General features: G+C 37.4%; 1 protein-coding gene across 2 annotated transcripts in view; it reads right to left on the bottom strand.

The window, feature by feature from the left end:
- Nucleotides 1–23,426, bottom strand: part of LOC117972761 (metabotropic glutamate receptor 5-like) — a 79,748-nt gene that overhangs the window by 7,363 nt on the left and 48,959 nt on the right. For both annotated transcript variants that reach the window (XM_059028498.1, XM_059028499.1), the window contains exons 4-8: nucleotides 11,676–11,911; nucleotides 8,394–8,640; nucleotides 8,098–8,266; nucleotides 7,612–7,738; nucleotides 659–1,598 (exon numbers count right to left, since the gene is read on the bottom strand). In XM_059028498.1, the coding sequence (XP_058884481.1) occupies nucleotides 659–1,598; nucleotides 7,612–7,738; nucleotides 8,098–8,266; nucleotides 8,394–8,640; nucleotides 11,676–11,911 (1,719 nt within the window). The remainder of the gene's footprint in view (nucleotides 1–658; nucleotides 1,599–7,611; nucleotides 7,739–8,097; nucleotides 8,267–8,393; nucleotides 8,641–11,675; nucleotides 11,912–23,426) is intronic.

Genomic DNA, 23,426 nt, shown 5'->3' with positions numbered 1-23,426 from the left:
GTGTTGTTAGTGAGATTGGAACAACAGGAAAGGTTCAGTTGGCGTCCTCCAATCCCACAACCAAGCCAGCTTCCTCTTTTACACCCAGGAACTCGAGAGCGGATTTCAGCAAGCTACCAACCTCTGGAGGTGTCTGCTCTGAGCTCACTGGGCGCCTGGCTAGTAGGCTTTGCTGTAGCATGATGAGGAGAAGCAGTCCTTGCTTTGCTTCCATAACCCACGGGAGCACCAGAGCCAATGCGACGCTCCCTTCAGAATCCCCAGCATAGACCGGTGACTGCACAGTCAGGAAGCGAACCCCACACAGATACAGTAGTGTTGCCAATGTTCATTTTGCATTTGTAGAGCTGGAAATATCTACACTTTTATATTCCATTTTCAAGTGTAATTTTCCTTCACGTTGATTAATTCAGTTGTTTTTAGTTTTAAATTATAATATAAAAACAATGTTATTATGAGATTTTCTAAACCAGTAGCTTATTCAAGAAATTACATAAATGCATTCAACCACCATCGCCTTGAAATTGTGACTAAAACCTAAGAGTGCATGTTGACTTTTGCATTTGCTGCAGTTGTTATTGCACCTTGTTTGCGAAGTGAACCTATTATTAAACCACTGAAGAAAACACAGTTAGCAATGCGATTAAAATGGTCTTACCTTAAAGTCTCTCCAGAGGAGCCTCTCCTTTTCCACAGGTTGACCAAACTGCTGGAGCGGCTGGCAGCCGAGGACGATTTGCCGTCACGGACGTGCATGCGTACCACAGTGGAGGTGGTGAAAGCGCTGCGTACATTCCTCTCCGGCTTGGCCAGAATGATATAGATCTTTGGCACAAACATGCAGCCCAGTGCCACCGTGGCACTCAGGCTGACGGAGAAGCACATGGTGATGATTTTATAATTGCTGCCAAAGTAGATGGGCACGAAGGCAAGCCATATGATGCAAGTGGTATACATGGTGAAGGCGATGTATTTCGCTTCATTGAAGTTGGCAGGGACATTCCTGGTCTTGAACGCATAGAAAGTGCAGCTCAGAATCAACAATCCGTTGTATCCCAAAGGAGCGACTACCCCTATGTTAGTGGTGTTGCAGATTAGGTTGACTTCGCGGATGCTGGGGTAATCATGTATGACTTCAGGGGGCTGCATTATGAAAAGAGCTACGATGATAGCCAGTTGGATGCAGATTAGTATGAAAGAAATCACCAACTGGGCACAGGCACTCATGAACCGGGGTTTCTTGGTGCAGATCTTCTTCTTGCTTCCTGCAAGAATCCGAGCTATACGGTTAGTCTTGGTTACCAAAGCGGAGTAGCTCATTGCAGGGGACAGTCCAATGCCAATCCTTTGGAGATAGCAGTATATGATGTGAGGTTTGGTTATGAGACAGAAAGTGCATAGGTAGCCCAAACAGATGCCTGCTAAAATAATGTAGCACAGTTCCCGACTGGATGACTTGACCACGGGGGTGTCGCGGTACGTGATAAATATAAAAGTCACAAATAAAGTTGCTAGCAGACCTAGACAGGAAAACACGACAGCTGCAATTGGTTCAGGATCCCCCCATCTGAGATACTCCACTGGGATCGGGTCACAGTCTGCATGCCAGGAGACAAGAAGCACATTTTTGATTAGTTTCTTAAATTCTTTTATAATTAGTTTTAAAATGTAACCTTCAAAGAGCAATTAAGTTAAAAGACAGATTTAATTACACTGGCACTTAATAAGCATGATAATAAACTAGACGAAATGACTAGATATACAAATTTACATCTTGGCATTGCAGAATTTGTATTGAAGAGAATTTAATTTCTAACATGGAATGGGTGTTTCTACTTTAGGAACAATAAAAAGTCAAATTTAAATGTGCCATGGTGCAATGCTGCTAATGCATTCCCAGACCACTTAAAGTACAGTGGGAGTGCAGTATTTAAACTCACAAGGATTATACATACCGGTACTCAACACTAAAAAAAAAAAATGATGTCTACCCAATTACTGAGTACCAATCAATAACAATCTCACAGTGTCATTGAATATAGAGTTTTGCTTGTTTCCTTCTGCCTCTTTTCCACTGTACAACCAAGCCACGCCGGGGCGGTACCGAGCCCTCACGGTGCGGTTAAGGAGAGCCTGGGTTGTTTTTCCACTGCAGAGCCAAGCCGTGCCACTGACGTCACACGCAACGAAAGACAGTTGTTATTAATTATTGTTATTAATTAACTCAGTTTGCCAAAAGATGCACAAACAAATGGTGTTAAAAAATTAACAGAATTTCTTTATAATCCACAAATTTTACTGATTATATCGACTTACTAAAGTTCAGTTAGTTCTGTTGAAGGGGAAAAAAGAAGGTTTTAAAAATATGATTTGGGCTTCCCGAGTGGCGCATCCAGTAAAGGAGCTCCGCGTGGAGTGCAGCATGCGCCCTATAGCCTGGAGATCGCAGGTTAGAATCCAGGCTATGTCATTGCCGACCGTGACTGGGGGTTCTTAGGGGGCGGCGCACAATTGACCGAGCGCTGCCCGGGTAAGGAGGGATTAGGTCGGCAGGGGAATCCATGGTTCACCGCACACCAGCGACCCCTGTAGTTGATAGGGCGCCTGCTGAACTGCGGTCGAGCCATTCAGATGTGTGTTGTCCTCCGGCACTATAGGTCTGGTGGCTTTGCTGTGGATCTGCAGTGCGAAAAATGACAGCTTGGCAGGAGCACGTTTCAGAGAACGAGTGTTTCAGCCTCTGTTTCCTGAGTTGCCGGGGGGTTGCAGCAGTGGACTGGGATAAAAACAATAATTGGGGATTCCAAACTTGGGAGAAACTGGGGTAAAAACTCCCTCTCTCTCTCTCTCTCTCTCTCTCTCTCTCTCTCTCTCTCTCTCTCTCTCTCTCTCTCTCCAATATATATATATATATATATATATATATATATATATATATATATATATATATATTGTATATATATACTGTATATATATATATATATATATATATATATATATATATATATATATATATATATATATGATTTGCCAAAGATATCCCATTTAAGGATTGTTGTTGTTTTTTCTAGAGTTGTTTTTTGTTTTGGTGCTTAAAAAAAAGAAGCTGCGTGAGCGCAATGAGAGTCGTAGTTGTATGTCTGGTACAGCTGTACAGTATTTTGTTTGACAATATTTTTGTAAATAAGTTTAGAATTGTTTTATTTTCTGCATTTTTTTCTTTATATTAATAGAATAAAAGTCAAGGGTGAGAAATTTGGTAGAATTTTGTGTTTTAGGGTGTGTTAGTTAAGTGTACCGTACCCGCGGTTTATGTCCGTTTGCTTCAAATCGTCAGAAATTCGGGCATAAACTTCCTCACTTCTGATGCACGACTCCAGATCTTCCTGAACACTTCTTTCTGCCTACAGAGAAACTAGAGTCTGTATTTCCTCAGCGTCCCAAGGCTGTACTTTTCTCTCATCACACTCGCTGCCGCCATGTTTTGTTTTTCTTTCTGGAGTGTACTGACTGATGCAACTTAATGATGAACACCCTTAACCCCGGCTCAGAGCCAGATTCAGATGTCTTGTGAGGCCGGAGTTTCACGGTTTGGTTCTCGCTCGGCTCAACAAATACCCAGTGGAGAATCACCCGAACCCGTACCCTACCGAGCCTCACAGGTTGGATGTGCCAGTGGAGAAGGGTATTAGTGAATTGTGGGGTTGTAGTCTATTGCGAGATTTGACCTACGATTAAACTTAACAAAGAAATACACGTCCTAGAATATGTATTAAGGTAGGGCTTAAGAAAGGTCACGTGTACATGACAAATCAGTTGAATTTGCCACAGGTGAAAGGAATTCACTCAACGTGAAAGTTAATTGCTATTGATTGGTGCTCAATTGTAAAAGTTGAGGGAACGGCAGCCTTCCTTGTGAAATGAACACATTCAGTTTAACACCTGCCAAAAAACATCTTAAAGGGAATTACTTGGAAAATCAGAGGAGCTGCACAGCCCTAATTAAAACCCCAGCTCTAACTTTAACCTTGAAATGTAATGATGAGGGGAGGGATTGCAAGACAGTGTCTTCAATTTCCAAAAGGCCAGACAACCTTAACTTTATCTTCCGCGAAGCAGGTTGACGTCTGTACCAGATGTTTATCCTAAAGCCAATCTCATAAAGCCATTTCTAATTTTAGTGAACAGGTGGGTAGCTGTTTTTCTTTATAATTCAGGATTTTTTTTCTTGGTTAGTTTTCAGGTACTCCGTTTACCATTTACAACGTGAACACATTAATTAAAACAAATGTATTATACCTCTCCATCCATTATGGAGCTTATACGCGTAAACTAGCATTTGCACCCTGTTGCTTCCAATCAAGAAAAAACAGTAAGCGCAGTGAAAGCTAAGTACCTTCTGCCAGAGGCAATTCCTGTCAAGATGAAACATTAACATTCATTTAGCAACCAAAACATGCCACTATGCTTTAAACGAATCTAATCAGAAACGGACATCCCAGATATTTATTTCCAATGCGCAATCTGCAGAATTCATCGAAGCCACCGTGGTGGAAGGGCCGTGTTGGAGGTGCAATCCTTCCGATTTTAAACTACTTACTGCTTACATTACAATACGCACAGGAAGGATTCAAAAGAAGTACACAGGTGTTAATCTAAAGTGGCTTAATTCCCCTTGGCCTGATTCACAGAGGTGTAGAATGTAACCTACATATTCTGTCATCCCAGACATAACCTTAAGGAGAGATTGGAGTGGTGTGCAAATGTAGGATGAGTAAACTTCCCAACAACAATAAATACAGAGTCACTATTCAGTGTGAACTGCAGCATCATATTGCAGCCTTCAATTTGATCTACTGTTTTGTCAGACAAGGCAATTCATGTAAAAAGGTTTGCCTTGTTAAATATTTTTTTTAAATAAATAAATTACAGTACTGATACATGTTGGAAATGTCTCAGAGGAAAGTAATGAGGTTAACAAACTGTAATCATGTTGCCAGAGGCATGCTGTTTTAATTTGATTTGTATCAAATAGGTCTCTCTGGGGGGCTTAAAGGTTGAATAATGAATTTATTATTATTTGTTTATTTAGCAGATGCCTTTATCCAAGGCGACTTACAGAGACTAGGGTGTGTGAACTATGCATTTGTTGTTTATTCATTAAAATTACACCTCTTTAATTCGGTTTTGAAATTGCAAGTCAGACATTCAGGACAACCCCCCTCAGTTAATAAGTCTTAACACTCCATCTTCTGAACAGAACGTGCCTCTAGTCATTCAACATGAGAGAAATTCAGACCTCAGGATTCACTCCAGTCACTTGACCGAAAATAAATAATTGACAGTTACATAACCCAGCTTACAGTATAGCATCTAATATGTCGTACACACACACACTTCATAGACACATACCTCTTCTCTCTCCTGTTTGCAGCTAGAGAGGAAACCTGTACATGATGTGAAAGCTAGCAGAAGGGGTTTCTGTTGCACCTACATTACAGCACCTAGATTGTTATATTGTCAAGTAATTCATCAAATCGTCATCGCTAGACAGCATCCCTCACTATTACATCAATGTTCTGTTTGTTTGTTTGGCATTTCTTTAAAGCTGTAATGTACAAGGATAGTGGTGCCACAATAAAACAGAATCCCACCCTGGATATATTTGCTACTTATTTATTTGCAGAAAGACATCATCAAGAGTGTAACCCAAATGAGACATATCATCTTTGACTTACTCAATCAGATCCTCATAACAATGCATTAAATCAACAGAAAACTATTGTGAAGGCCATCAATCTTTGATAGTTTATTTCAAGTAGTTTCATTAACAGCTATTCAAAGTTAAGGGGTATATTTTAATGATTTAAACAGTGGCAGATCTAAATAATGGTGTTCTTAAAATCTATATCAATCCAGCTGGAGTTTTCCCCCTGGGGTGATTTATAGACCCACGTATTTACATCAATACATACAATAAAAAGACAGTGTGAAAATAATTGGAACTTAAGGAACAAGTGAAATCGAACAAGGTTAGTCCGGTCGGTCCACTGTTGAATAATAATCATAAGCTGAAACATACCTACAAATATCTTTTTAGTTTATTTTACTGTAACATGTAAGTAGCCATGTCGGTTCACATACAAGATGTATGAACAAGTGTGTATATTGGTATACATATATTATTTATTTTCTTTAGTCACACTGCTGTAATTCCTCAGATACCAGCTTTCTAGTTAAGTAACCTCTCATCCTTTTACTTATGGAACTTAAATCTGAGTTATTGTTCTATAATTTACACGTGTCTGTTTTAAATTCATTATCTGGGCATTAAATTAAAGGAACGCATTGGACTTAAGCAACACTAGGGCCTTGTATTCACAAGGATCCCTGACAGATATGGAGATGAGTTGCAGCCATGCATTCATCATCAGTCTATGTCACGCCTTTCAGCAGTTTATTATACCCTTAATAAAATCCCTAGTTTCTCTCCTGCACTGGGCACATTTTATTGAAAGACATCAGAACACTGATGCATTAGTTGTTTCTCAATTAGGTTGTACCACTATTTGATATCATATCATTTTAAAGGTTTTGCAACAATTACCAAATGTAGTCTGATCCTAACATACTATATTTCATTATAATACATGAATGTACAACTATGGCCAAAAGTTTTGTATCACCCTATAGAATTAACTAATTTTGCTTCATAAAGTTCAATGAAACCTGCTGAATAATGTTACGTTAACTTATTGATTTATATACCACTTTGTATTTTTCCATATAGTTAACGAAAAACAGTCCCCAAAAAATGTCACTTTTGCAATATAATTTTGTAGTTTCTTTGATTATATGATGTTAAATAAAAGATCTAAATTACGTTTGTATAATTTTTTTTTTTTTTTAATTATGTCTCAATCCTAAAATTCTAAGTGATGCAAAAGTTTTTGGCATAGCTGTACCTGCAGGGCGGCGCCATGTTTCACTGTGTGGAACTGCTCCTCGAGCAGAACGGGCTGTTTGACTGAATAAGCGGAACACGTTCCACAGCATGAAGATAGAACAGTTTCACCAAATCAGATTGTCCAGTTCTGTTCTGTCTGTTCAGTCTTGCTTGTTTATCATGATGCGGTCAGCATTTTAAAATACACTTTCCTCTCTATGTGGAACAGGAGACGGAATAGGAAAAAGGTAGGCAAAATTCATAGCTGTCCAGTCCAGGATCCCCTTAGATTGAACATACTGCTTCTGAGGGTGTTGCTGGGCAGTCTGGGGTCAGGACACCCAGGAGTATTGCACAAATGGTTTCAAGAGGTTCAATAAACAACTACGTCACAACCAGACCTACTATACGTAATGGCTACAGAGCAATAGGAACCAGGAATTATTACTCACTGAGACCAAGTGGAGTAATTCATCTTGGTTCACGTTCTACACCCATTCATATAATAAGCATAGATTTCAAATGTTTACACATTTCAGCTCATTAACAGTTGAAACAGTTGCAAAATGTTACAGTAAGAAAGCCTTAAAAACTATGAAGGTACTAGATTGCTTTATTTCCAGCTCAGCGGAAGCAGTGATGTTTTTTTTTTCTTTATCCCTTACCTGTGAGATCGTCATTGGGCCAGGATCCCAGCACGCAGGCCTGGCAGGTATATTCATCAAAGATGATTTCATTGTCTTTACACGGTGTACACGTCCAGCAGCAGCTCACTTCACCCTTGCGGATCACCTGGGAAGAAAATGTAAGGAGAATTAACACAGCATTATGGTAACCTCCCTCCTTTTGAATCTAATAGGCAGAGACATCATTAACATCCTCTATAAAATACTCTATTAAAAAAAAAAAAAACTATGGCAGAAGTTCCCATACAAAGTCACTTCACTCGCATCATGCTCACAATTAGACTGTGGGAGTTTGACATTGCTGCCTAGTAACACACCTCCAGAACTGCTGCATCGCCTCACAAAATGCAGTGCAATCCACAATGGCAGCAGTAACAAAGAAAACGTGGATTGACAAAGCTAAGTGGAATCCCATAAACCTCTTTGTTGTCGTCAGCATAACCCAAAATGCTCACATCACCTTACCTTTATTTGCCCTTTCTCGCACGGGTCACTGCAGACCGATCGGATGATTGTATTTTTGTCTGACCAGATCTCATCATCATCCATTTTCAGTCCACTGCTGTCCCAGCTTCCAACACTGATGTAATCAAAGTAATCCTTCCCGATTTTCTTAAAATTCATTATCTCATACCTGTAAAATATTTATTTATTTAAAAAAAAAAAAAAATTATAACTCATGATGAATAAGACAAATATACACAGTCTTCCTGGAAATTGAATTCGATTTTGTATACTGTGTTATATAATAAGCCAGTTACCTTCCTGGCGAGTCTCCGTTCTCATCAAATAAGATTCCTTCTCCAGAAACCCCACTGAAGTTGGTTTTCATCAGGAATTCTAATAGTGTTCTTCCATCTATGGGTTTCATGGCATCACAGAGTCCTGCATATCCTGGACAAAGGGCTTGCTGCATAAAGTGTAGTCCGTAGGCCATGGAGTAGATAGCATTGATCACAAACCCCATCTTGCTGTCTTGAACATACTGCTCTTTTAAAGACATGCGACCTGGGGGAATAAGGCACAAAGTATTTACTGTAGGCTGAACCAACATATTCCATAATCTCTCACCTCCAGTCTAACACGGCCAGTGCTGTGGTTTGGTTCTTACATTTGCACAAATGAACCTTTGTTACAAATGTGTATTTTTCATTTCTTACACTCCGCAAAACCGAAGTGTTCGCCAGGCGTCTGTAACCTTTGTCTCTCTGGGTTGCAATCTTTTATTTCATAGCTTGTCATTGGATGTTAAATGAGACTAAAGAGAAAAGAAGATTCTTCCTGGTTTAGGGTGAAAGATAAACTTAAACTACAAGTCTTATATTTGTGATAGACCAGCACAGTAGAAATATGTCTAACATTTTCTTTATACATTTGGGGAAATGCACTGAACCCATAGCATTGACATTGATATTGTAAGAGAAACCCTGCAGCCTGATACAAGACTGGTAACCACCTTGGATCTATTTATTTAGCTGACATAGTGTATTGATTGGTCTTAAAAAAACAAAAGGGATAGAGACTTAATTGCTACGTGAAGTAACAGAAAAGATTCAAAAGAGAGCTGGTACAGACTAGGAAACATGGGAGAGATGTTATATTAAGATAATATTACTTCACAAAGATATTATTTGTATTTATAAGAACGCATGCAGTTAGTAAAACCACTCAATAATGTCGTAATTAAACAAAACAGTCAAATATATGACTTAGAAACTGAATACAGTGGACACTTACAAATAAGCACTTTTAATTTCATCAAAAAAAAAACCCTATTAGGATAAACAAACATAAAATACGTACTGTACAAGACATGGTGGGATGAAGGTGATACAAGGACATTCAATCTTCTCAATCACATTCCAGGAAATGTAACTGAGTTGCATTGCATAAGCTGAATGCATAATGTACGAAGACTGAAAAAGATCAGTGCACCAGATGTGACCCCACTGAACTGGAGAGCTGATATCTGCAATATCATTTTACTGGACTGAGATTTCAGAAAGGAGAACAAATGAAACAAGAAAGTACATGTACCATTGCTATTGCTAGTACATTTTGTGAATTTGTATATGTACGTATGTACTGATGTATGTTCACTGGGCTCAGTTAATGATTATAAAACCAAAATAGTTAAGAATCTCCAATCAATCAGAAGTTGCATTGGGGTCAGACTGGAGGATCATGTGATCCATTCAATGACTTTTCTTAACAGACTCTCCACAGGCCTGTTGAAGTATGTTGGTGCACCGTGATTACTCTATGACAAGGATTTGGGATAACAAAATCGTAACCTTATCTTGTCACATTACTGTATGGAATCCATTGTCGGGTTGTCCTGTACAATCCAAATACCTCCACTATTAAGATACAAAAATATAGGTTATAAAAATCTAACGGTGCTTGTGAGTCTCTGCCTTGAGTTTCCATTGAAGTGTTTTAAATAACTAGTGAAACAGTGGAACTCACTTATTATCCTAACCATTGCATCACGATAGCATTTGCAAAAAATTGCAATATCATATTTCCATGATAGTGTGTAAAACAAGTCTCTGTGTTTATTTATTCAAATGGTTATTACTGATTTTCAATTAAATATAAGTATCAAAAACAGATTTGAAAGATTTCCAGATCCCCTGCTCCACTGCAATTGACAAGCGCATAGTCTGTTGTATAAAAGCCTAAATGTCCAAAAACACGTTCTGTTTAACATTTTTGATATGAAAATGCATGTAATTACAATTGATTATAAAGTTTATCCATTATGATTTACATGATAACAATTTCTTACTCATTTTGAATTGGGGAAATTACATTTTATTCAAATACTCCCATTAGTCCAAGATCCTTTGAACTTATTCATAACAAAGACACTGAAAATGAATGGTATAAAAGGTGCTGCATTTATAAATACATGGATATTAAATTAAACATGTAAAGTTCATTAAAATGAATTAATTCAACCAGCTCTGAAAAATACACACCTGAGTGCACTTAAATATAATAAACAATGGCCTAAATGAGATTTGCATCAAAAGACAGCATAATAAAACAAAAAACATGAACCTCATATGCTTTTCTTTCTGTAATTAACATTAGAATAGGCTGAACTATTAAATGAATGTAGTTCATATTGTTTTTGTTAGGAAAAATGTGTTGGGGTGATCACATGATCAGCTGATCAACACAATTATAATTTAAATACGGGATGCTAATTTAGCTTACTTTGAAGTGGCCTAAAAGCTCCCAATCATGTCACTGATATCAAATGTAATAAAAAGTAATTAAAAAATTGGTGAATTTTTGGGCAGAATAAAATATTTTGTTTTAACATATCACGTGTTTTAGTTGCCAGTTCAATTTACATTAATCTGCCCATACTACAATATGTTTTCTGCGAGTTGATGGACATTTGTTGGTTTTAATGTATGTGGGCCAGACAACACGGTATATAGTGATTGTCTTGTATTCCTTGTATAAGAAATTCATGAAAAAAAACATGAAAAAAAGTATGTATATGAATCAAAACTCAATTCAACATCGAAGACATTAAAAATGAATGTATTTATGTGATTAATTTAGTATGTTTCTTTACTATCTCTAACAAGGGTCTCGTTCACTCAAAGCCTAGTTTTCAACACCCCTGGCAAGCGTTCCTAGGAACACAAATGCACATAAACGGGATACTGCACTTACAGTGCAACAGCACCCTAGAATTTTGAGAATCAGGAGCCTTCTGTTTCTTTAAGCACTGTCACTTGTCACCTCTAGAATCCACCTTGCTATGATAAGAAGGCTAGACTTGAATAACCTTTGACAATGCACTCCTGATTAAACCACATCTAAACATCCCAACATAAAGTGGAACTATTTACTGTAGTATGTAAATGCCATCTACTAAAGAAAAATGTGCATGGCTTTTTCTTTTGGAACAACCATTATTACAATGCAAGAACTTTATTATTTATAACAGTATTCTTAGTCTTTCTCAATATAAGCGGTATACCTGTTTTATAGAAAGCTACATAAAACCTGCTACTTACTATTACAGGTGCGATTGTATTTGAAATTCTCCTGCGCATGTCCCTTGAGTCTGCATTGAAAGCGGTGCTGCCAGAATTCAGGGAACCAGGGATTCCTTAGGTTGGTCTCAGGTCGTAGCTTCAGGTAATACTCATCAAACCACTTGACATCTGGTGACTGCAGCTTTATTGTTATGCCCCCTGTTGCCTCTCTCTGATACCCTTCTGTGACGTCATACCGGTCTGCCCAGCCATCACTACAGTACAAGGGGAGAAACAGAGGGGAATCAAGCAGTAAGAAAATGGGTACATTAAACTGTCTGATTTATAACAAATGCTCAGTGTTTAGTAAGTATGCAAAACTGTTAAAACAAAATAAAATAAGGAAAATAGTTATGTACTACCAGTGCAGAACAACAAAACACAATACTATTGATCATTTTAAACACCTGTAGCTTACATATATACCAATGAAAAAAGAAATAAAACCACCAATATTATTAAATCCAACTTTGTCGGACGAATGAAATAAAAAAATCAACAATGTGGTTTTCAATTTCTTTACTTTTAAAAATCATGATTTTGTCATGTGATATTGTATTTGCTAAGTTTAGTATTGAGCTTTAATTAAGTTGACCATATGGCTTTGTGTTCAGAGGGACAGTTTCAGCCAGTTCAGGCTCTTCAACTCGCGTTATCTGTCTCAGGTACTATTCTCTCCTTTAAGAGAAGCAGCACTACGCTTACCAGAATGCATTGGGTTGTGAGTTGAAAAGCCTGAACTACCCCCACTGCCCCGCTGAACACTAAGCCATATGGTCACCTTAGCTTTAATGCATTTTCCATTTGCAGTGAACAAAAGACACACTGAAGAAGACAGTTTCCCAATACTCCATGAATCCTGGTACTTCCTGAATTTCCAGTTTTCCAAAAACACATGCTCATATAACAACATGACAAAAATATTGTAAAATATTTGAATTTATTTTGAGGAATTGCATTTTGGGTTTCCTTTGACTTTAAGCAGAGACTAATTTATGAAGGATATAACAGGTTACAGAATGTGGAAATAAGAAATAAACTTGAAATATACTGAAAAAGATGAAACTGGGCATAAATGTTCCCCCTTTAAAACACAGTTCAGTTATACTTTGATGTCCAAATGATGTTAATGAAAGATTTTAAATCAGAAACCAAGCCTGAAGGTAAGTAGTGAATTCTGCATCATGCTGTCATTTATATAACATTTTCACTTTGACTGCTTCTGTCTCTGAAATGTTACAAATAACCAGATTTCAGTGTACCAATGCCTTATACACACTTCTGTAACATGCACAAATTAGACTGCAATAGGCTCCATCTGTGGAATATTGAAGTAAACTAAGTTTAAAAAAAACAGCACTTCAAGCATGCAAAAGTATGCACTGACAATGTAAAACAGATGTTCTCTGTTGTTGGTTTTAAGTACAGAATAGGAGCACAGAAGTAGCAGAATATACCAGTATTTCTGAAGTTAATGCTGATAGATATCAGCACAAGACAAGCAGCAAGGCTTTTTCTTTTGAGCTTCTATCTAAGTCCCTGGTGTATTACACATGATTTATCAACCATGAGTATCAACCAGCCACACTGATTTTTATAGGAAATACTTAGCTCTGCCTTGGGTATTCCAAAGACTCCATTATTTGATATTACTGTACAATTATATACCTTGCCACTGACATACAAAATGGTTGTTGGATGTAAATACATGCCTTTTATTTTTACTGAAGTAGTTCATAAAATGTAAGTATATGTAAAATGGATGAATGTCACAAGATTTGTGAGTACATTTTTCTTTTCATTTTCTGTTCTGTTGTGTGTGTATTTTTGTATGCTCATAGCTCAGTTCCCAGCAATTATTAAATAATGAAACTGCATGGAAGCTAGGGAAGACAGTAACAGATTCATATCTGAAGGGCTCTATGAGGCTGGAAAGTCCACAGGGCTAGAGGACTAAATTCTTATTGCTCTAACTACAAAACTGTATTTTGTAGCATCCAATAAAGCTGCCATATATAACTACACCTTTTTAATTCAGGGGCTTGTAAAAAAAAAAAAAAATTGTACATAGTTTGTTCACTATATTTAGGATTTTAATTGGTAAATTTGGAGTAAAAGTCCTTGAGAATTTCACCCGAGCATCACTGTTGACCCCACTTCTTCTTTTCAAGTGGTGTGTTGATGCATGCTGTCTTCAACAGTGACACTGTCAGCAGTAACAGACAATTACCATACGGCATAAAAGGACCTGCTACTGCACACAAGGTTACTCAAGAAAGGGAAATTCATCTCCAAAAGTTTCATAATTGGAAGAACTGAAGTGTGAGTATTCATAAAATGTAATAAAAATATACTGAGAGAAAGAAAGAAGAAACAGTCAGAGGGAGGGAGACAGAGAGTTGGTCACACTCTTCTAAATGGAATTTAAACCCTGTTTTATTTAATGATTGCTAGAACGTGTTGTTTAGTGCTTAATTGGCATATTTTAATGAATGCTGTGCAGACGTTTATTGAACAGCAGGAGTCTAAACATAATACAGCTACCATATTTTCAGTTAAACAGTTATAAGGAAAACAGCCACCAGTAGAATTTATCCAAGAATGGAGACTTTACACCCAAAATGAAATGAGTACTGGGGGCTTTTTCTAATTGTGTTAATTTCATCAGCTCCCTTTGGCCTTGTTTCTTTTCAAGCATGGAGTTTGAACTGTCAGCTGTCTCCCATAGGCTTCTAAAGTGCAGTATGTGAAGACACCATTTTGAAATTGGGTCATGCTTTTCTTTGTGTGATGTTAATAAGGGTGCTAAATAAATCCTCACCTGAGGGGCACACACCAGTGAGATACTTTAATGATGCCATTATTTAGATCAATGCATATCTAATTTGACAGACAGACGATGCTGGGTAACTGTGTTAATGCAGTGCAATGAAAAATGCATTGGTTAAGAAAGAAAAAAAAAAAGATTTGAACTGCCTCTGCGTGTTTTTCAGTAGATAAATTAGCAATCTCAATCTGAAATCACACAGCTTCTCTGTTGACCTTGGCAGCTTAGTTAAAGTCATCTTTTAATTCTACTTCAAAATTATTCAGATTTAAAATAAAGAATGTCTATATAAACTTTGTAAGATTCTCAGTTAACTGGTTTTCTTTACTGACAACCCCAGGAGATGGATAAGTAAAAAAAAAAAAAAATGCTTGATCCACAATGAAAAGGGACTGAGAAATGAGAGCAAAGAGTGACAGACAAGCAGCCAGACATGAGATTGTCAACCCCATTGTCAGCTGTTGAGCTATTATATATGTATGTATGTATATATATATATATATATATATATATATATATATATATATATATATATATATATATACACCGTATTCCTGTTCGAATTGGGTGTACGGTATATACATATATGAGACAGATGATCATGCTATACATAGCACTGCATTGCCCAAAGTCCAAACCTTTGTTTTCTGGGGGTAATACAAAACTTTAGGTTTTATAGCTTATGCTTTTTTTTATCTAGGGAGTTGTTGTCTTCAGTAAATCTGCCTAAAGCTACCACAGAATAGCACCCCACAATTCTAACTCACACTAGATGGACAATGATCCTCTAAACTGTATTTGTCCCAATTGTAATGCATGCAGCCAAGCAACTGCACCCAATTCCCCTAGGTGTTTATTTTTTTGATATATATTTTTATATTTCATACACTGCTATTTGCTGTGCTTTAAGCTATAAGATCCATGTCATTTTTTGTTGCTGCAAGTGAATTCTTCTCAAGCATAACAGCAGATCTCAAAACTGGATGCCCTTGATCCTAAAGGCAAGGACAATGATACTGAAGCAAAGCCCCAGACCCTGGATTAGCCTGATCAGAGAAAGTACCATGGTGAATGACAAAACCTACTGTAAAAATCCCAACATTCATAGCAAAAATTGACTGCTACTTGGAATTTAACAAGGGAACAGACTCTTTATAATACATCCACACACATGATTGGGCACTGACATAATTCTGGGTCAATGCCTGCATTATTGCTTTCTGAACACAAACTATCTTTCTGATGCCAAAATTCACACTGGTAGCATTATCTCTGTATCTTCTGCACAAGAGGTAAAACCAGACACGGGTTGCCTGACCTGTATTGGATCACAGATGGCGTTTATGCACGCTTGAACTGTTTCACTAGCTCACAACGTCCTGCTTTCTTATAAATAAGGGGGTTTTACCTCAGAAAGGACAGATGATATACACCCTGCTTAATTGCTTGTGGCTCGCGAGTTATGAGGCGGTGCCTGGACCATGCTGTGCAGTCTCAAAATGACAGCAGCTTGCCGAACACTGTGACTTTACATTACTCGGTAGTCAGGTGAGCAGACTAGGATACAGTGATTAAGGCAGGGATGCTGCAATGAATTATGACCAGCTCTCCAAACACATAGCTAGCTGCTGGAGAACTTTGAACAGTAGCAGATGCATCACATCAACAGTTGGTCTTGTCCACCTCTACAGATGGGGGGTCACTGAAATGGAAGGATTGTCTCCTTGTGGGAATAGAGGGATTATTTGGAACTGTTATCAATTATTTATGAGCAAGATTTGATATTGTCATTTTGGCTCACCATCCCCACTTTAAACATAAGTGTTTTTAAACATAATATGCATATTGTGTGTGTGTGTGTATGTGTGTAATGTTGGGGGGGCAGGAACTGCAAAAACATGGGAGGTACTATTTGGTAACAGCAGATGACGGCTTAATTCAGCTTCAACATTTCAAAATATTTCAACAAATATTTAACTACAGACTTAATGGGGCCTCTTGCTGTATAGTACATCTGAAATGTTGTTCCCATTGAAAACATACTACAAGATTTCCATTACATGAGAGTAGGTGTTAAAACTTTATGCTGATATTGGACAGCTCTCGCCAAGATAAGCACCAACTAAGACATCTTTTACTGTAAACTAATGTGAGTCATTTGCGTTTCCTTCCATCTGATGATGTAGTTATCCTTCTGCCTGGTGCTGATGGCTGAAGTGTAATGCTGGCTCCAGGGATCAGCCTATTTTGACTCCCTGGCGCATCAGCACACACAACAGCTGCAATGCTGGCTCCAGGGATCAACCACTGTGCGGTCTCCTTAGCGCATCAGCATGACGACTAAGCTAAGTAGGGTACTTCTAGGGGTCTTCAAGTGGACACCTTCCATCCTTGGTGTTTCGTCGACTAGCCTCGATAGTTCTTCACCAGTCAGAAAGGATTGGTTGTTATTTATACAGATCAATTAACAGTCCCATCTTAATCGATGTTGTGTTGAATATATTTGTTTATTTAGCAGACGCCTTTATCCAAGGCGACTTACAGAGACTAGGGTGTGTAAACTATGCATCAGCTGCAGAGTCATTTACAATTACATCTCACCCTAAAGACGGAGCACAAGGAGGTTAAGTGACTTGCTCAGGGTCACACAATGAGTGGCTGTGGTGGGATTTGAACCGGGGACCTCCTGGTTGCAAGCCCTTTTCTTTGACCACTGGACCACACAGCCTCCTATGTGTGCACATACCGCTTGTGTATGAAATGCGGAAATTGTTTCCTGAGGTCATACACTGAGCTGGACCCTTTTCAATACAGTCCTGTGTCTTCATCTTAATTCTGCATCCTCCAAGCATCCATTCTCATTTTCAGTGCTTGAGGCCTTGAGTCCTTTTGTCCTCTCTATTAGTGCTAATCAGTACTGCAATCCAGAGGAATATCAAATAAATACATCCTTACTGCTTGGATTCCTGTCAAGAGAGCCCAGGTCTGCTATTAGATACAATTTACTAATGGAATTGTTTTCCCCTTATGGACGAATTCACCATTTTTAAAAAATCCTTAAATTGTATTGCCTGTAAGATATGACAATGCAGATGTTACATTAATATTCATGACCTGAATGGAAGTCAAATGATGTCCTGTTTATGGCACTCATGGATTGCAATCCCCTACTATACATCCATAGGATACAAGAGCTCTAAATGTGTTTCTAATAATATCCGGCAACCAAAATGACTTATTGTGCAGGAGCTGCATTTTTAAAAATATGAACCACACAGCTGCAGCATAGAACAAGAGTCTAAGTGAATGTGCCCAGTGCAAGTTATCATTAAATCAATCCTGTAATTTATTGCTAATTTAAAGTAATTCTGAATGTTACATTTCATACATTTATAGATTAGCACGGATCAGCTTTTCTTATTATACATTTCCCTCAACACCTGTTAGAGGTTGTGAAAAACACTGAATTAACATGCATTGCATGCAGAGCCATTTCATTTCTTCTTTGATTTTGTGCACAAAAGGGAAGTATCTTAATTTCTCATCTTCAGCTAAGCTCAGTTACATCAAGAGCTATACACGTCATCATGTCAAAGACTTCCCCAGATCTATCTAGCTACCTACCTATATATCTACCTAGGGTTACTACAAAGACAGCAGGACACTTATCAGTGTGTCTGTGAAAAAAAAAACATCGAAGGATGCTGTACGTCAAAAGAAAATGCACCTGCTGATGCTGTGTTCCTTTGAAAATGCACCTGGCTATTCCTCAGGATAAATGAAGCCCATATTAGGCTAGTGAAATTAACTTTGAGCTAAATTGCACTTTTTGACTTGTGGTGGTAGTCTAACAGTAATCTCCTGTATGTGTCACAAAGCGTACTGTTTGTCTGCAAAGTACAGTAGTAATATTAACTGATTTCAGTCAATTCAATTTCAGAATCACTATTCCAATTATTTAATGTGTGACAGGGATTAGGCACAGGGAAGTGATGGCATGTCAACACTGTGTTTCCACCAAAATAGGGTTAGTAAAGAATTAACACTGTCACAGAACGTAACATTTGTTTAAGATAAACCCAACCACATTTCACTTAAAGCTTAATTGATATGATTTGTAAATACTAAAGTTGTCCTTTATATTGTATAGATCACTCTGAAAAATGTAATCTGCAGCTGAAATCCCACAATCATTTTCAATTTCTGACACAAATATGATTAATTGGGGCCTACCTATAAAACCTTGATAGTTAGGCCTTCTGTTAAAACAATAGTATATTTATGTTCCCCTTGGCCTTAAAAACATTATTTCTTTCTACATGATTCACCATTGGCTATAGTGCAATGAAAGATCTTGTTCCTGCTTCTTACTTCACCTAGTTCACACCCTGCTTTCTGTCACCAGGGTGTACTCTAGCTAAACAATTTCAAGCAAACTGAAACATATAATTATTTACCACCGCAATACCGTAGGAAGCTGCCATTTAGGTAACCGCCACACATAAGCTCAGTTTTATACATATGAGAAAGGTGGAAAAGGGGAAATTGTTACATCCTGTAAAATTGTAACAATTGGCAGCACTAGGGAAATAAAGCAGACATCTCCCATCTTCCATTTGATTACATGGTCAGTGCTTTTGTTATTGTCTGCCTGAAGTTGGACACCTTGTGTTATCAGACATCTGGTCCCTCGTGCACGGGTTTGTATTGGACAACTTTTTTTCTTCAAGGTGGCCAAGCGAATGACAGCAGTGAGTGGTGTATGAATCAATGTGTCTAACCAAATTTTAAAAAGCAATCGCTTTATTTAACCTATTTACCGAGCCTACAAAAGGGCAATTGTTTTTTGGTAGTACACTCTTGGGAATTCTAATACAAATTGTCAGACACTAACACAATTTGTAAAACTAACCTCTTCTTTAATTTTATGGGACTAATCAATATTGTCAGATACACCACAAGCCACATAAAGGAATCCTATACAACTGGTATAAAGTACGTCTGGAAACCAAAGACATGTGTAATGGCGCTGGCTTAACTAAGAAGGCATTGCTTAATTGAATTCTACTGAGAAAGTGACTAGAGTGTTTCCTATATTTTATTTCGTTAGAGGGTGGATTCATATAGCTGTGCAGTTGACATTTGCAACACCAATGCATTTTTGCACGTACCTGCATATGAACATGAATATGTCAAATGTTAAATGTCCAGCATGTAGTGTTCATGTAAAAGCCCACATTTGCAATTCTGAAATAGCACAAGGAAATATTAGGAAACAAAAGTAGTTGTATCATTTGAAAGGCATTAACAAATATATACTCTAAACCTGAATGAAGGTCATGAGTAACTATAGTATATAAGATGGATGATGGATCTAAAAAATATCAGCTTCTTAATAAAATGTCCGTTCCCTGCAGATATATAACACACAAACTGGAAAGCCATTTCATTTGTGGATGTCTCACAGACAGAAAATGTGTTTTGATTTGATACTCTTAATGCCACTGGCAGATTAATGCTGTTTTAAACTTTGAAGGTTTTCAGGTCTTGGGGCAAGTACACTAAAACTGTCTAAGTAATGGCTATATTTTGGGCTTATTCCTTAAAGTCAGTAATGACGTTATCGGCAATGACAGATAACAGTAGGGAGCTTGTTATTGTCCCTTATTTCATTTTTTTTTCAACTATCTTTCAGTTATGTGTTGTCTAAACACAAAGCTTGTCTTTGACACATCATCAAGAAGAAACATTTTAAAAGGCATTAATCATTCAACTGCATTAATCCATCAATATATTTTACTTACAATGGAGTTGTCTCTTATGAGTGCACCCAGGGACAAAGACGTATTTATTTTCAAATTGCAGAGAGAAATACACAACTGAAATTAGGAAATTGGGTGTAAAACAAAAAAAAAGCGACACAGATTGAATCTATTGTAAAAAAAAGGAAACATTTTTAATGACACACTTTAATATTATACTTACAGTTGGAAGGATTATAGACCAGCACACAGCTAAATACGAATTCACTTATATTCCCAATACAATATATTTGATATTTAAAGTGCTTAGTTAATCAGATTTGAAGTCAGTTCAGCACATTTGCAAAAAAGCAACACATTGCATTTGGTAATCTAACAATGATTCATTAACATATTTGCCATTAGGAATATAACACTCTTGAACCCAAACAATTGATTTCTAATGAATACCAGTATCTAAAATACGTATGGATGTAACCAGTTTAGATCAGGTTGTCAGAAGCTTTATCAGTAATATTGCAGCTGGTCCTTAAGCACACTACATCTTTGCAAATAACTCAGTGTAAAAACATCTTCAGAAAATGACAGCCACTATTTCCGTGGTTTTCACACTGAACTATAATTGCAATTTGGACTGCATTACTGGCAATTATCGACAACAAAACAAGCAGCCCCGTCATTAAACAATAGGAGCGGTAACACAAAGAGATTGCTGTTAATTGTGCAATTTTCCATTAACCTAAATCCTATCTGCCTGAATGTTGTGCAGGTGTTTAATAGCAGAATGATCCTTCATTAATCAGAGTCCACTAACACCAGAGTTCTCTGGCGATAATATATTACTCACTGTTTGCACATGCAATCTTCTACACAATCAGCCAGCCTCCTACAGAGTTCCAGAGAGATTGGGGTTTTGATGTATATTGTGACCTTTATTTGTATTCATTCCCATGCTCTTCTTACAAGCTGATGGCAATTTGACCTGTCAGGTTTACAGGTTATTAAGAAAGCAATATCAACAAAAACATTTAAAGAAAATAATAAATAACAATTGTCTTCATTTTTGTTTGTAACAAGCTGTTAGCCTCCATTTCGAGTTATGAGAGCCGACACAACTAGAGAAAACTGAAAGTATCTTATATTTGGCCAGATAAGTGGAGGTGTGGGGTTATGACACAAATCTGACCTTTAGCAACAGAATACACTTCAATTCATAACAATCAGTCTTCATCACCTAGAGCAATTTCTGTCACAACTCATCAGTTTTCTGTCATCTACATCCATCTTTAGTTTGTAGGACTGACAGACTCCTCTTTTCATCATGACAATATACAAAAATGGAAAATTGTGAACCTTGTGCAATGGCATGAACTATGTGTTATACAAGCGTCCTGCACTGCTTTCAATGGAAAGGAAATTTAGCTTGACTTAATCAGGCCCCAAAGGGCACATTGCGGCCTACGCTTTGAGACATTCTGTTCAAGCACCTATAATATGATCAGCTTTGCTATAATGTAGTGTTCTTTGTAGCACACTTCAGTTTTCCCAAGAGACACCTTCAAAAATCACTTGTCAGTCTCAGAGAACACATTATATTATACAACGTAAGTGGTTGGTGATTACTTGTATTGTAGGGTTACAAGACAGCCAGTGTGTGTGTATGATGGAATAACGGCACAAGTAACTCTTTTAGATACTGTATATGCAAACTGTAATATGATACACATAAAAACAATCAGACAGACGGGTAAACAGTCTTCATTCACCCATGAGATTATGATACGCTCTAGAGATTTTGGTAAAGTATGTTCTTAGCAGGTTTCATTACAATTTCGCAAGCGATTCTCAGTATACCCAGCGGGGGGAAAAACAAAACAACAAAAAAAACAAAAAACACTATTCTACTTTCTATGTAACATTCCCAAGAATGTAATCAAACCAGCAGGCTAAGTGGGTTATTTGGCAGCAGCACTTTTAAAAGCCCACATTTGATTTTCCAGGTTAGTCTTGATTAAAAAGTCTTAATCCCACACTAACTGAAAATTGTAATTCCCCCTACTAGTGAGAAAAGACCATACATCTCATTATCACCACTGAAAGTGACTTTCAGAGTAATGTCACTCTGGTGTTTCATTAACGGATCATTTAACCTTCCATCAGTAAGATTCAGGAGGGTTGGTCTATGTTATTAGTTTGGTTGCATGGGATTTTTTCCCCCCCAACTGTTAATAAATGGTTCTCCTCCTGTCATTGAAAGCAATAAAAATCAAGAGACCAATTACTGGTACTGCTTGAACAATGACTGGTGAAGGAAGAAGATCAGCAGATTTTATTAGAGAATGTCACACAGTCAGCCAGGATGTCTTGGTGGATTTATTTGTAAAATGTATTTCTTTATCTTGTTCTCTTTCTATAAGACTACCTCACTTTAAAAAAATACAATAACCTAATGACATGCTGTAATATGTATCATTTTCCATGTGGGAGGCTTTCCCATGAAATGATCCTCATAGTGTAATTCAAACGGTGCTATGTGTTCCCTGTAGTATACATGCTCTACATGTTCATGTTCAGTCAGTCAAACGTATTCAGAATGAAAGTAAGACTGAATGTGAATTACACATGTTTAGAATGGCTTCTTAATGATTCTTCCTATTGCATATTCCTAATGTACTCTGCAATGCTTATATTGCCAGTATAGCCGGCATATTTGTCACAAAAGTTTTGGGAGAAAAGTAAAAATAACACTTAGTAATAAATGAATTACAGTATGTGCTATGCTGTTTCAAATACATTTTTTCTGATTGCTTGAATAAATCTCTGCGAGTTGCCATAGAAACAATTCAATGGCTCAATCATATAAAATACTCCAGCTGATTCAAGCACCCTTAAAGACATCAGGTTTGCCATAATATGCATGTAGTGTTCTATATCACACCCTTCAGTATTGCCTGAATCTGAAGAAACACCTTCTAAAAAAGCACCAACCTCAGAGAGCACTAGATCATGGAATAAAATATAAGTGGACTGTGATTACAACTCTGAAGAATGCTTGTATTACCGTATATAGTTATGTGTTTCAGATTAGTGGGGGCCTAAATCACAGCATAAGGTTTAGGGGTGGATAATTCAAAAACCTGT

Source organism: Acipenser ruthenus, chromosome 8 (genome assembly GCF_902713425.1).
Source record: "Acipenser ruthenus chromosome 8, fAciRut3.2 maternal haplotype, whole genome shotgun sequence".
Taxonomy (NCBI): domain Eukaryota; kingdom Metazoa; phylum Chordata; class Actinopteri; order Acipenseriformes; family Acipenseridae; genus Acipenser; species Acipenser ruthenus.
The sequence above is the reverse complement of the archived record's forward strand: the minus strand, read 5'-3'. Positions and strand labels throughout refer to the sequence as shown.